This window comes from Bemisia tabaci, chromosome 10, assembly GCF_918797505.1.
Source record: "Bemisia tabaci chromosome 10, PGI_BMITA_v3".
NCBI classification, from domain to species: domain Eukaryota; kingdom Metazoa; phylum Arthropoda; class Insecta; order Hemiptera; family Aleyrodidae; genus Bemisia; species Bemisia tabaci.
The window spans coordinates 23,463,484-23,477,973 of NC_092802.1; the positions used below are offsets into that span (position 1 = coordinate 23,463,484).

The following is a 14,490-nucleotide window of genomic DNA, read 5'->3' on the forward strand; positions in this document are numbered from 1 at the left end:
TTCAAAAGACTTTTTCTCCTGTGTACTACCTCTTAATTGAAAGGTTTAAGTACACAATATCGTACATGTTCATGTAAATACAGTTCCCAATAAAATTTCAACGAAAATTCCTGGTATTTCTTCCTGCTTGTTAACCTTGAAACTAGTCAGTGTCATTTCACTTGTCACAATCGTGCTTTTATGCTTGGTGTTGGACTCAAAGTTAAGAGCTTTAGTTTTTTCGTTTTGTTTCCGGTGATCGACATTCCATTAAATGCACTTTTTTCTTTGTTTCGAGTGACGGCTGTTCGCGCGGCAAATGCGTCATTTCCTAAAAAGCCGCTGAAAATAACATTTTCGCGCAGAGCGGAACCTATCCTGCCGAGCTAAGGAAAAACGCCGTATGAACATTCGAGAGTTGCCAAATTTCCTTCGATAAAATGTTTATTTTTGAAGAAAGCTACGAATATTTTTCCTTGAAATTTTCAGGAAATTTAGGTGAAATTGCGAACAAAATTACCTGAAAAAGTGGAGGAAAAACGTTTACAAGTTTTCCCAGAAATTCGTGATTTATTAAAGAAAATTTGGCAACGCCTGAAGGCTCATACGGCGTTTTTCTTTTGCACGGCAGTATCATACAGTATGCTCTAGCTCGTATATATCAGATCAATCGGTCACTACGGAGCTGCATTCGTTGAAGTTGTTTCAATAACGAGGTGTGTTTTTCGGAGCTCCAAAGAAGAACCAACGAACGGAGAAGGTGAGACATTTCTTTCCTACAGTTCGCTGTACTCGTTAAGCTCCAGGCTTTAGGGCAAAGTTTTAGGATCATATTTGCAAAAGTCCCTTACCTACTGGCATACCATTCTCGATTTTCGTGATCAGGATCCTGTCGATGTTTTGGCGATTAATTTCGTTGAATTATTACATATTTTAATTGAAACATGAATACCATAAAAAAAGAAACGCATAAAGTGAAATATGGCAATAAGATGGAAAAATTCGACTTGAGAACCTCATTTCACCATTTGTCAAATTATCTGTCTGACAAATGTCACACTCTAGACGTCAGTGTCTTTAGCAGTAACTATTTTTTGAAGTGATGATTTGCTCCAACTTAAAAAATGCTTTTCAATGTCTCTCTCCGGACTTTATTTCTGAACTACTCATTGTCGAAATCGCTTTCTTTTTAAAATTTTGAAGAGAGAACATGCTATATTTATTTTTAGCTCAAACTTCATCTGGTGGCCGATTCGGATGTAAGGCTTCAACTGGAGTATAGGCCATATAAATAACTTTCTCTCTCTCCCTCTTCCCACTGTCTGAAAAAAACTATGTGCATTCACAAATTTATTCTATGATAATATGTACTCATACGTCCGAGAAAAAATCGCAAAATCGCAAAATCGGGATAGCGAAACATGACAGTTACTTTGACCATAAATCGCGGTAGAGGACCGAGAGATCGTGCAATCGAAAGTGTACCCGCAATGGCTATTTTACAAGTTGGCAACTCTGTTTTTCCTCCATTTACATCCATTTAGAGTACCTATATTGAGAGAGTATGGCCACTGGGCCACATGGAGAGGCTTAGGACCCAAAAATGGCGGTGCTTTGTTTTGGTTTTTGAGGATGGGAGGGGAGTCATTGCCAACTTTTGACGGTTATCACCAACCGCACTTGCTGCCAACCTTACTACATCTAAGATAATTTTTCTCAAAAATTGCACACGATTAGCCTTAAAAATATGTAAAGAAGTCGCAATAGTGCGTTTAAGTTTTCTCGTTACGATAAGCAAAGAAAACTACATTTTGAGTCATTTTGCATTACATTAATTTATGGCGTCCGCCATTTTTGGGTCCTAAGGGCTCCATTCAGCCTAAGATGGCTGAGCCAATCAGAGGTGGTAACACCAGTGGCCATACTCTCTCAATATAGGTACTCTACATCCATTGAAAATATCGATTTTCGGTGAGGTAAGGTGCCTCACCAGGAATCGACCATTTTACATGCATCCAAATGAAGGATAAACAGAGTCGCCAACTTTCAAGAATCGCCAATGGTGGACCCGCCGCGCCGTGGGATGGATCGTTCCAGACTACATCTCGGCATTGGCAGAGCCAGCAATTTGGCAACACCGGATTTCCTCCATTTAGAGCTATAGAATATCGATTCTTGGAGGGGCCAGGTGCTCCGAAAAGAATCGATTATATAGCACAGGTTTAAATGGAGGAAATTCGGTGTTGCCACATTGCCGGATCCGCCTATTCCTTTCGGATTTCTTACCGATGTGCGTAAGAGTAAAAACTCATAATTCGCAACCTTACACTCGTTTTTCGTGGGTTAAAATTGTTTTAAAAAAAGCGAGAAAAACTCTTGGGAACCAAGTATAGTCTCTACTTTTCAAAAATAAAAGAATGGACCACTAGACAAGGTACGAATTTCAGCATTCTGATACATGTTTCTTAAGCAAAATTTCACGTAGAACACGATACGCACAATGAAAATTACTGAAAGCAACCCCTTACGAAGATATTCAATTATTCTTGATGCGTGGATTCAAACCACCTGCTTCTGAAAACTCAATGCTCTGCGTGATTCACATCGCGCGATAAACGTTATCACGACAGTCTCTTGCGATATAAAAATCTGGCAACCTTAATCTTGACACTTTGGCTCAGCTATAGCAAATTGCTTGTAGCTTGAACAACACATGGAGGGAAATGAACATTACTCGATTGAGAAGCTTGTTGAAACCGTTGTAGTGCGCGATTTGACTCACGTAGAGCTTTGAGTTTCTTGAGAGCGGGCAGTTCAAATTCCTCGTAACCAATGTGAAATAAAAACGTTAATATCTTCTTTAGGAGTTGGTTTCAGTAATTTTCGTTGCGCGAATCGTGTTTTACGTGAAATGGGCCTGTTGCATGCAAGAGATACAGCCGCGCGAATAGACTTTAGAGAGGTTAAATGACACGAAAATTACGATGGTCACATTAAAAAAGTCTGAAATACACTCCTTATTGCGCAATTTGCGTTGTTAGGAACGCGCTTTTTCAAATTTCCCGCGTCTGGGGGCAGTTTTCTGATCACCGGAAACGAGCAAACGGCGGGCTCGGTGATTTCCGGAAGACGCCGAGTTGTTGTTGTTGTTGTTGTTGTTGTTGTTATTTTTTCCTTCAGTTTGTTCACAAACCCAACGTGATCTCTTATAGTGGTCCATATACGCTTTATGCGGTCACCAAATCGATCAACTTTTAAATATCCAACGCAATCCTTCTACATTTCATTTCACGATATCACGAGCTCCGATTTTTAGATTATGTTGTCAGTTTTAGTTGACCGGAAATAGCTGCGAGTTGCCGTTAATTGTTTCCGTAACCCCCCGTAAATTGCCCCCCGACGCGGGAAATTTGAAAAAGCGCGCTCCTAACAACGCAAATTGCGCAGTAAGGAGTGTATTTCAGACTTTTTTAATGTGACCATCGTAATTTTCATGTCATTTAACCTCTAAAAAGTCTATTCGCACGGCTGTATCTCTTGCATGCAACAGGCCCATTCTGATTAAGAAACATGTTACAGAATGCTTAAAGTACCTTGTCTAGTGGTCCATTCGACATTACAGAACAGACTCATTACAGATTCTATCATTTCTACAGCCGTAAGAGAGGCTAGACCGGCGGAATGGTGGCGCCTGTGGCCTTCCGGCTACTCCTCGGCCTCCTATGTTTGAACGAATGCAGCCGAACGCAATTTCAGGGCGTTTCCGGCAAACTTATTGAGTGTTTGAAAATGAAGAATTGTGTCAAGCAAGGATCCATCGTCACTACCCAGCAATTTGGGAGCAAAACATGGTGCGGTCAAGCCAACGGCAGGTTCCTCGCAGTAACGAAGAAAAGGCTCTTTTACCTACAATGCGCACCAGGAAATCCGAAACAGGCCAAGGGTGCCACCTACGAGTTGGCCAACTTGACGGGAGCTAACCCATTACTTTTCGAAGCTGGAGAGCTGTGTGACATCTCTGAGAATCAATTAAAAACTGGCGGCAAGGCCAATATCCTCGCCCAACAGCTCGAAGGCGTAACGTTGCCTTATAACTGTAAGTTTATTCTTCTTTGTTTTTTTTTGTTTGTTTTTTCACGTAAGCCTATACTGCCGTGCTAAGGAAGAACGCGCCGTATGAACATTCCATAACATAGCGCCTTACAAGACCGCAGGATACTTCGTGCATTGCGTGAACAAACGGTGACACGGTGCGCATAGTAGCGCCTTACTAGTTTCCAGGATACTCCATGCATTGCGCGTATACCACCGTGCGCGCTCGAGTCGTTCACTGTCGTAAAATGTTCACTGACGGTTTTTTTTTGTAAAATGGCGGTGGGAGGGGAGGGGGGGCAAAGATATTTCAAATGCTTAAAAGCAGAAATAAATATTGATAGTTTCACAGCCATTTTTAATAACTTAAAAGACATTCTTAGATAATAACAGGAAAATATTTTTGTAGAGTTTACAAAAATAATTATCAAACATGTGAAATTTAACTGGGTAGTTTAATTTTTTACAACTGCCGTGCTAAGGAAGAACGCCGTATGAACATTCCAGAGTAGCCAAATTTCCTCTGAAGAAATGTTCATTTTTGAGGAAAGTTTTGAATATTTTTCCTTAAAATTTTCAGAGAATTTGGGCCATAATCTGAACTAAATTATCTGAGAAATTTGAAGAAAAAGATTCACAAACTTTCCAGAATATTAGTGATTTGTCACAGGAAGTTTGGCAACGTCTGGGGGCTCATACGGCGTTCTTCCTTAGCACGGCAGTATGACCATATTTATGGCCGCTCAAGAAAAAGCTCCTTCCCTATGCTGCCGTCCTAAGGAAGAACTCCGCATGAACCTTCGGGCGTTGCCAAATTTCCTTTGATAAAACACACATTTCCCAGTGAACTTATGAGTGTTTTCCTACCAATTTTTCATAAACGATACGAGTATTTCAGTTTTTTCGTCATTGGAATTCAAGAGGTAAAAATTGGATGAGAGTAAAAAAAAATCCAATACAAGATTAAAGGAAATAGCCCGCACATTCAATTCTTGAATTTAAAATTCGAATCGTCATTTACAATGACAATAAAGTGTATTATATTGTTATTGTTTATTATTATTTTACTTCGATAAAGTTAAAATCTTAGCGCACGAAGATAATGACTTTGCTCATCATAAGAAACAGGGACTCAGTGTGCAACTATCGCGCTGATGTTGACAGGCTAAGTACTACGTACCATCCATTTTTTTGGCCCCCTTTAGACACCCTGTATCGGTGTCTGGTCTGTTTCTTCTGGAGCACCCTGTACTTAGATGTTTGTTGTGTTTTGCGGGGTCGGTCATTGCTGCCATTCGGTGGCCGCGGCGACCTATTGTTTCGATTGCGATTTATAGGTTAAGCATTTGCGAGATTGGAAGGAGGTAGTTTTTTTAGGTATTTAACTTTTCTATGTTTTAGCCGATGAGGAAGGGGTTGGTTGCTTAGCCCCGAAACATACGGTTGCTATATAAGTGTGTTTTTACAGCTTTTATCCCGCTTATACTGTCATTTACTCGATATCTCGATTGAAGATTCGGATTCTGCTCAAAATTTTGATGAGACTTGGTTCAAAATTAGATAAAGCTAGTAACACAGTTGATTGCGATCCACGTTTTTGTTACTCAACAACTTAGCTTAATTACCCTTTGTACTTTCAGCACTTTTCCTAAGTTCGATGAAAACCAAAATCCTAACATTAAATTTCTCTCTGTTCAGCTAATTCTTGCAATGCGCTACACTACATAACCTACTTGTTAGAAGGCCAAGTTAACACCAATGGGATGATGAACTTGTGCCCGCTGTTCAATCCTTTTAACATCAACACCAATATCAATACCTTTACACTCGCAGACAGAAACTCCTACCTTAAATTGACCAAAAGTGGCCTGCAGAAGGTACAACCAATTTCTACCGGAAGAAACAATTCAAATACCACTTCAGGAACCACTTCAAGGACCACCTCAAGAACCAGTTCAAAATCTAGTTGGGTATCCTGGGTTTGGCCCCGAACTTCTCGGAGATATAATTCCAGGAAGTCTTTCAACGTTGCTTCGAAGAAGGGAGGTGGGGGTGGACATGCGAGCGGTGGTGGCGGTCACGCGGGGGGCGAGGGGTCGTCCCACGGCGGGGGGGAGAGTGGGGGCGAGGGATCCCCAACTAGAACTGTCCCTAGTGGCAGAGCTGGTGCCGCGCAGACTTCTGGTGCAGTTCGCACAATACAGCCCCCGTTATTCGGTTATAAATTGTCATCGTTCGGATCCGGTTATTATAATCCGCCTGCCTATCCCGCCCTCGGCTACAGCTCATACACGTAGGCGTGTACCTGTCCCTGCACTGAAAAAAAAATCTCGGTGTATTTACAAAGAAAAGGGTAAAATCACCAAGAATTCAGGGTTCTATTTGATCCCAGTTTTTTCTTGGTAAAATTACCATTTATGGAATTGGTAATTTTACTGAGAAATCTCGGTAAAATTATTGAACTTTTTCGGTAATTTTACTGGACCTTGGTAAAGACGCCAATATTTTTTATCGACTGTGGTAGAATTACCGAGATAAAATGGCAAAGTTACCGGGAATTTATTACCAATAAAAGTGGTATTCTTACCTGAAAAAAAAACAGTAAAAATACCGGTTTTTAGGTAAGCTTACCAGTCTGTCTTGGTAAAATTACCAATAATTGGTAAAAAAACTGAGATGGTAAAGGTACCAACGGACCGTGGTAAAAACGCCGAGAATTTTTTTTCATTGAGTACCTGTCCCTGTCCCTGTCCTGTCGGTTTCCAGTAAGGTGGAGTAATTTATGATCATGATTGTCCCTCTAACAGATTATTTTCTTAGGAATATCTCATACAGCTGTCATTGCAGCTACGGGAGTTGTGTAGAAAGGTAATTAATTATGAAAATAAAATTAACAGTAAAAATATCACATTCAATCAGGTTATCAGATATGCATGGTTAATAAAAACAGGGAACGCAACCAAAAAGTTGTTATTTATGTGGAAACAATTATTACCGTAATGCAACTAACAGAAAAGGAATTCGTTCTTGCACGAAGTGTAGTAGTGAATATTATTAAGAACTTTACGAACTAATAATTTCAATTTACGAGGTAAGTAAACCCAGTTTTTAGAGGTCAAGTACTGCAAATAAGTTGATTAAATATAAGCCTCTGAGCTAAATAGAATTGAAGAAAATTACTCTAAAAATATATAAAAACAAAATAAAAATTTAAATTGTATTTTAAAATTTAAAAAAATGAAGGTTCAAGTAAAGGTAAATTTAGTTTTCCGCCATTTTTTGTAACCACCGTTATTTGCATGATATCCATCCAAGCGGCCATAATTTCTGTACATAGGGGCTGTCCCTAAATTATAACGCACTTTTTCGGCATTTTAACCTTCCCTCTCCCCCTTATAACACTGTTGTGTCGTATGTCTCTATACTTCAACACGTAAAAAAAAAACGGCGTAACACTCTCCTCTACAACCCCTCCTCCCTCCACCCTAGAGCGTCACATAGTTTAGGAGTCCACGGCAAGATACCTACGGTGCCGTTAAGGCGTATCAATGATAGCGTGTCTCGGTGTCTAAAATTTTACAATTTCCACATTTTCCTTAAATTTTTTCAACGCGATCGCGTTGGTTCCCTCCTGCTAAATACGATTCATACGTGAAGAAATATGGCGACGCGACGTTGATGATAGGCTTTTACGGCGCGGCGGCGCACACTGGACCGAGTCAGTAAGAAAAGCCGGACAAAATCTGAAAACTTTGAACGTTTATATTTTTTAAAACGTGAAACAAAAACGTTTAAGAGTGATTTCATCGGTTTCATCGTGAAATTTCCTCTCAGAAACACCCTATGAAATTTAATTTATAACGAAATAAACACCGAAATTTGAAATTTTAAGTCAAAAATTTCTCGTCCGACCTCTGCTTCAACACAATCCACTGTGCGGCGCGGCGGTGCTTAGACTTCTTAGGACGGGAGTGCGGATCAGAGTAACGGCGCGGGGTGATTATCGGATCAGCGTAATCAATCCAGGGTAACGCGCTGAGGTGTGACTTGCGTTATCGGGGCAAGAACACGCTGTTGCACTCCGGAATGGGGGGGGGGGGGGGGAAGCCCGCGCCCTCGCCCCCTTATCCACGCCGCGTCACCTAATGGACTACATTCCCCAATGAGGAACCACTAAGAATGGCTGTTCTGAGAACAGAATCTCCACGTCTAATACAAAAAAATGCGTAGCTCGATGGCAGCGTTAAAAAAATCGGCGATTTGTAATTTGAGTTTCTTCGGCAAAAACTCCTATACACCCCATTTAATTTTGCTTGATTTTAATTTCAAAAGAAACCGTTGATTAGTTCTCTTTCGAAGGATAAAACGTTGAAGAAGTATTTCAATTGGTTTTTCCCTACTGATTTCTTTGGTTTGCAAAAATATAAAATTTGAGCCGACTGAAAGCATTCGTAACGAGAGTTTGTAGCAGTTTACGAGATTTTTTGTTCATTTAGGTTTTTTCTTCAGTCTCGTTGTAGACAAACTTTGTCGCTGATGACTAGACAAAATTGCCTGCTTTTTTGTAAATTTTGCCTGCAAAATTTACTTTGTGTTCGCTACTTTCCATATCAACCAGTGGCGAGGCAAGAGTGATCGATTTTCGATATTTTACCATTTGAAGCTGTGGTAAAGAATCGGAACACCCTCTTAATCGATCCTTTCCCATAGGTTTATTAATGGCAGAATAATCGACGTGTCACAAACGTTATCTAGCAATGTAAAACTTCAGAAATCAATACATCTGTCTTTCTCGTCAGACTTTCTAATTTTTTATAATATTATTGTTCCAAGTACTTAAAAGTTAAAGTAAGCGTCTTTTGAGCTGCAACGCCTTAAAAAATCGATGATCTGAAAAATTGCATGTCATTTATCGATCCTTTTCCATAGGTTTGTATAGCAGATCAATCGATACATCGCAGAGCACGCCACGCCACCGATATCAAAACTAATGTCAGTTACTTTTCCTTTCTATGTAAGCGGTAAGCTCACGCATTAAACCGATAAAAATTCATGAAATACGGCTATAAAAGTTCTAAAAACCGATGAAAGAACAATGCTCGCTGGTAGAATAAGGAGTGGGGTAGTAGGTTCTTACCTGGCTACTGCTTCGCTGTAAACGAACCCTGCCATTGCCCGGCGAACGATCTCGAAACAGATGTCGGAACCATCCATACTGAAACATTTGAACAAAAGTCATTAAACACGCGTTAAGTAGGAAACTTCGCTGCTGGTGCTACGCGCCCCACCGCTGTCGGAATAATCCGTCTGCGACTAAGCTGTCGTCCTATGGAAGAACGCCTTATGAGCCTTCAGACGTTGCCAAATATCCTTACACGGAAAAAAATGGATTGCTGATTTAACGATTCAATTGTTACAAAAAGTGACCGACATGTTCAAATGTACATTTTAAACTAGAAAAAAAAAAAAAAAACACATTGGATCTAGAGTCCAGACTCTTGAAAACATTGACAAGAAAAAATACTCTTGATTCAATCGGATTTTTGCTTGAATCAAAACGAAATCCGCTTAAATTAGGAGACTTGCTTCTTGATTTAAGCTAGATTCTGATTGAATCAAGAGTACTTTTTCTTGTCGATGTTTTTAAGAGTCTGGACTCTAGATTGAATTTGTTTTTTTGTTCCAGTGTACACAATAGTGGAAAGCTAATTTAACCACGAGGGTGGTGAAATTAGCATTTTTTTATGGTAAAATCCACATTGGAGCATGTCAGTCACTTTTTTAACTACAAGAGTGTTAAAGTAGGAATTTAATTTTCTCCGTGTAGGTAAAAAGCGGATTTTGCGAAGACTTATGAATATTTCCACTTCATTTTTTCGGATAGTTCTGTGCACACTTTATTCTGAAGTAGTTATAAATATATCTCTTGTCTAAAATAGAATGTCTACTAAAATTTGATTTTGGATTTTTCCGATGTCGTCACTTACCGGCCAAAGTATCACAAACGCATTGCGACGTTTCAAATTTTACGCTGCCATTTAATTTTTTTTACAGAGAAATTGTTCAACGAAGCTGTCCGAAGAGTTCACAGAATTTCCTTTGTGCTGCCGGTAAAGTTCGGTAAAATTTTCAAACTGATTCGACCAACAATTTATCTGTAAAAAATAAAATGGCAGCGGAAATTTTGAAAAGTCGCATGGCACTTGTGATACTTCGGTCGGGAGGTGGCGAAATATCCTTCGCATTCGGTAAAATGCGGATTTTCCGTAGACTTGTGAATATTTCCAATTAATTTTTTCGGATGGTTCCGTTTCCCGCTTTATTCTGAAGTAGTTACAAATGGACAGAGTTAAACAGAAAGGAACCAAGCCACGTCGGGATCGAACCGAGAAAAAGAGGTTTAAAGTTTGGCTCCTGCATAAGACTCAATGTAAAAGATAAACTTCAAGTTCAATTTCTGCAAAAGTTGCTCCAAGAAAAACTTTGAATTTTTGGCGATAGATAGTAGAGCAGTGGTTGAGTTCGAAACCACTCATAACTCAATTTTTTCCAGAATGTGGGTTGGTTCCTTTCTGCTTAACTCAGTCCAAATGTGTCTCTTGTCTAAAATAAAATGGCTACTAAAAGTTGATTTTGGATTTTCCTGATGTCGTCACTTACCGGCCGAAGTATCACAAGCGCCATACGACGTTCCAAAATTTCCGCTGCCATTTTATTTTTTCACGGAGTTAATGTTGGTTGAATCTGTTTGAAAATTGTATTGAATTTGATCGGCGGCACACAGAAAATTCAGCGAAATTTTCGGACAACTTCGTCACGTCACGCGTCGCACGTCGATTGTGACACTTTGGCCGGATGATGACGAAACATTCCTGGGTTTTCGGATATTTTGAACGAGATTTCCTGATTTTTCCCGCGAATGAACTGACACTCGTTTGATTCAGAAAATCCACATATTGCATGAATTGAATCAAATGTTTGAAAACTGCTTGAAGCACTCAGAATTGGACGTATTTCTACCAAACAGACCTATGTGGAGGTGAGAAATATGAGGTGTGCTCGTTAGTTCTCTGGCCGTAAGAGTGAATGGAATAATAAAGCGCCAGTGACGTCAGCGGCGACGATGGAGACTCCGAGCCGCGGATCCATGTCTTTAACTCATGAGCCCTGTCCACAACGCTCTCTTGCCATGCCCGCGGCTCATGAGTTCCGCATTCAGTTGGCACATAGGTCTGTTTGATAGAATGTAAAATCTCGCTTTTCCAATTCTACAAAAGGAATCACGCCCACTTTTACATTGCTTCTTATGCAGCTTCGACGAGCACACCCCATATTTCTCACCTCCACATAGGTCTGTTTGGTAGAAATACGTCCAATTTTTTGATGCATGACTGATTTTCCTGATATTTTTCCGTTTTTACTGACGGTAGACACACTGTAAAAAAATTAGGTTAAGGTAGTCGTAGTATAGCTTAATTATTGATGTACCCATTGTATCTTGCTCTTTGTATTTCGCAATAAATTATTTTTGATGCAGTTTTTTCGGTTTTCTGAAAGTTATAACCAAAGACTTCGTGTCTATTTGACCTTGAATGCTTAACTTCTTCCCAGGTATTTGAAAATTTTATAATAATGCGGAATTTGCAGACTTCTAAAATTTGATGGATTTCTTGTTGAGAAGAAACTACAGAGTGAACTGAACACAAGGATACCCTATTAGTTCATAAATTGAACGATTATTTGAGGAGATATGACAAAATAACCAAAGCTGCTGAAATACATTTGTTTTAAAGGGAGATTCCATCAGATGACGTCACTAGACGGTGTATTTCTAGGGAACTTTCGATGCGCTTCTAGCTATAACTCTCAAATGAGGCAATTAAAAATTTCCGTGCAAATCTCCATTCATGACTAAACCACGTTTAGCAGAAAGGAACCAAGCCACATCAGCTGTTGCCTTTAACTGGGCGACTTAATTTTTCACAAGCGAACGTTTGTGCGAATTCTTTTGAAAATTTTAAAAAAATTGTTTCGTAAAATACAGAAAATTTACTGCAATTCGCATAAAAATCCGCATGACCGTTCCATATAAAAAATTAAATTGCCCAATTAAATTGGCAAAAGCTGATGCGGCTTGGTTCACGCGGTCCACCTATTCATAACTTTCCTCGAAAATAAATATTTCATCGAGGTAAATTTGGCGATGTCTGAATCCGAAGTTCCAAACGATGTTTTTCCCAGGAACGACGGCAAGAGACTCAAATTTGGGGGAGTGTAACCGACGCACAGTGGATCGAGTCAATAGGAGAGGTCGGACAAAACTTGGAAACTTTAAACGCCCGTAACTCCATTTAGAGAAAACTTTAAGGTTAAATAAAAATGGTTCCATTGGTTTCCCCGTGAAATTTTCTCCTACAGGCACATTTTAAAATTTAAAATGAGACGAAGTAAACAGGAACATTTGCAGTTTTAGTAAAAAATTGCAGATCCGACCTCTCTAATAATTGAATCGTTCCACTGTGCGACGCTTTACATCGATAATAGTCGCGGTTAATACCGCTCGCGGTTGCGTTGGGATATCACCTGTGTTCCCCTTCGAGCTCCGTCGCACAGTGGATCGAGTCAATTGGAAAGATCGGACGTGAAATTTTTGACTAAAACTGCAAATTTTGATGTTTATTTCGTCACATTTTAAATTTTAAGGGGTATCTGTAGCAGAAAATTATACGAAAAAACTATCGGAGCCACTTTCAGAATTTGTAGGTTTTGTACAAACGGAGTTATAAGCAAGGGTGTCTACTAATACAGGTTGGCAAAAAATCAGTACTTTTACGGTAATTTTTCAGTGCATGGCCAAGAAATTCAGAACCTCCTTGGGGGAAATTCGGTACTTTTTCAGTACCTCCAATTAACATGCGAAAAATTTCAAAAATTTGAATTTCTGGCTCAAATTGCGACAAAAATTAAAAAAATTTCGGACCTTCTTACGGAATTTTCGGACTTTTTCAGTACTTCTGGATCGCCTCTAAAAAATCAGTACTATTTCCGGACTTTCCGGTAAAGGAGATGTTGCATGTGTGAGGAATTTTGCGATTTGACTGTTGATTCTTATATAAAAGTTAGCGAGAAACACGATGGTGCCACTGGTTTTCTCTGAAATCAACTCCCAAGCTCAAAAAAAGCTCTCGAGTTGAGGCCAAAATGGAGGGGATATCCCACGCAAAGATCAGGAGCAAATACATTGACAGGGCTGCCACTTTATTTGGGGACTTTAAAACTGGGAACACGGCAACCCTGCTAATGTATTTGCTCCCTATCTTTGCATGGAGAGTTTGTCTTGATGTAAAAATGGACTCTCAGGATAGCGTGGGATATCCCCTCCATTTCGGCCTCAACTTGAGAGCTTTTTTTTGAGCTTGGGAGTTGATTTCAGAGAAAACCAGTGGCACCATCGTGTTTCTCGCGAACTTTTACAAAAGAATCAACAGTCAAATCGCAAATTCCTCACACATGCAACACCTCCATTCCGGAGTTGTTGACACCCTCTAAGCGTTGAAAGTTTCCAAATTTTGTCCTAACTCTCCTATTGACTCGATCCACTGTGCACCGACAGCGCGGATATTCCCGCGCGATTCGGCAATCTTCGGAGCGATTGTTGGCTACATCCCTTCTTTGAAGCCCCCTTGACGCCTATTTCGACGCCTTGATTAAACTGTATTCATAAGTTTAAAATGACACCGAGCTACGGCACAATTACGTCAGTTGCGAAGTTTCGACAAAATGCAAGGGGACTTCGATGAAACACGCGGTTACCTCTCACTAGAGTGCCTAAATAGGGAGAATACGGACCAGAGACAAGAGACCCTCCACTAACCCCTTGGCGATAAGCGGAAGCTATTCTGCCGTGCTAAGGAAAAACGCCGTATGAACCTTCAGGAGTTGCCAAATTTCCTTTCATAAAACGCAAATTTTCAGGTAAAGTTATGAAAATTTTCCTCCCAATTTTTCAGATAATTTTGTTCGCAATTTCACCTAAAGATTCTGATTAAAGGAAAAATACTCATAGCTTTCCTCAAAAATAAACGGTTTATCGAAGTAAATTTGGCAACTCTCGAATGATCATACGGCGTTCTTCTTTAGCACGGCATTATTACTTTCCGGGATTCAACACTTCCTTATGGACAAATTCATGATCCATAAATGTAAAGACGGCGCTGACGTTATGTTTGGCGATTAGTCCACATTTTGATCGCAAAAATCGAGGCAATCGATGTACACTGAACAGGAAAGTCGATCCAATGCAACCGATTCCTAAGTCGTGTCAATTTTTTGTCAAAATCGAATTGATTCACTGAAATCAAATTTTTCTCGATAATCGCCATCACTAGACTCATCTATTGAAAATGAAATAGCCTTCAT

General features: G+C 39.8%; 1 protein-coding gene across 11 annotated transcripts in view; it reads right to left on the minus strand.

Annotated features, from left to right (window-relative positions):
* Window positions 1-14,490, minus strand: part of CASK (peripheral plasma membrane protein CASK) — an 832,536-nt gene that overhangs the window by 618,584 nt on the left and 199,462 nt on the right. For all 11 annotated transcript variants that reach the window (XM_019058934.2, XM_072305061.1, XM_019058930.2 and 8 more), the window contains exon 4: window positions 9,209-9,286. In XM_019058934.2, the coding sequence (XP_018914479.1) occupies window positions 9,209-9,286 (78 nt within the window). The remainder of the gene's footprint in view (window positions 1-9,208; window positions 9,287-14,490) is intronic.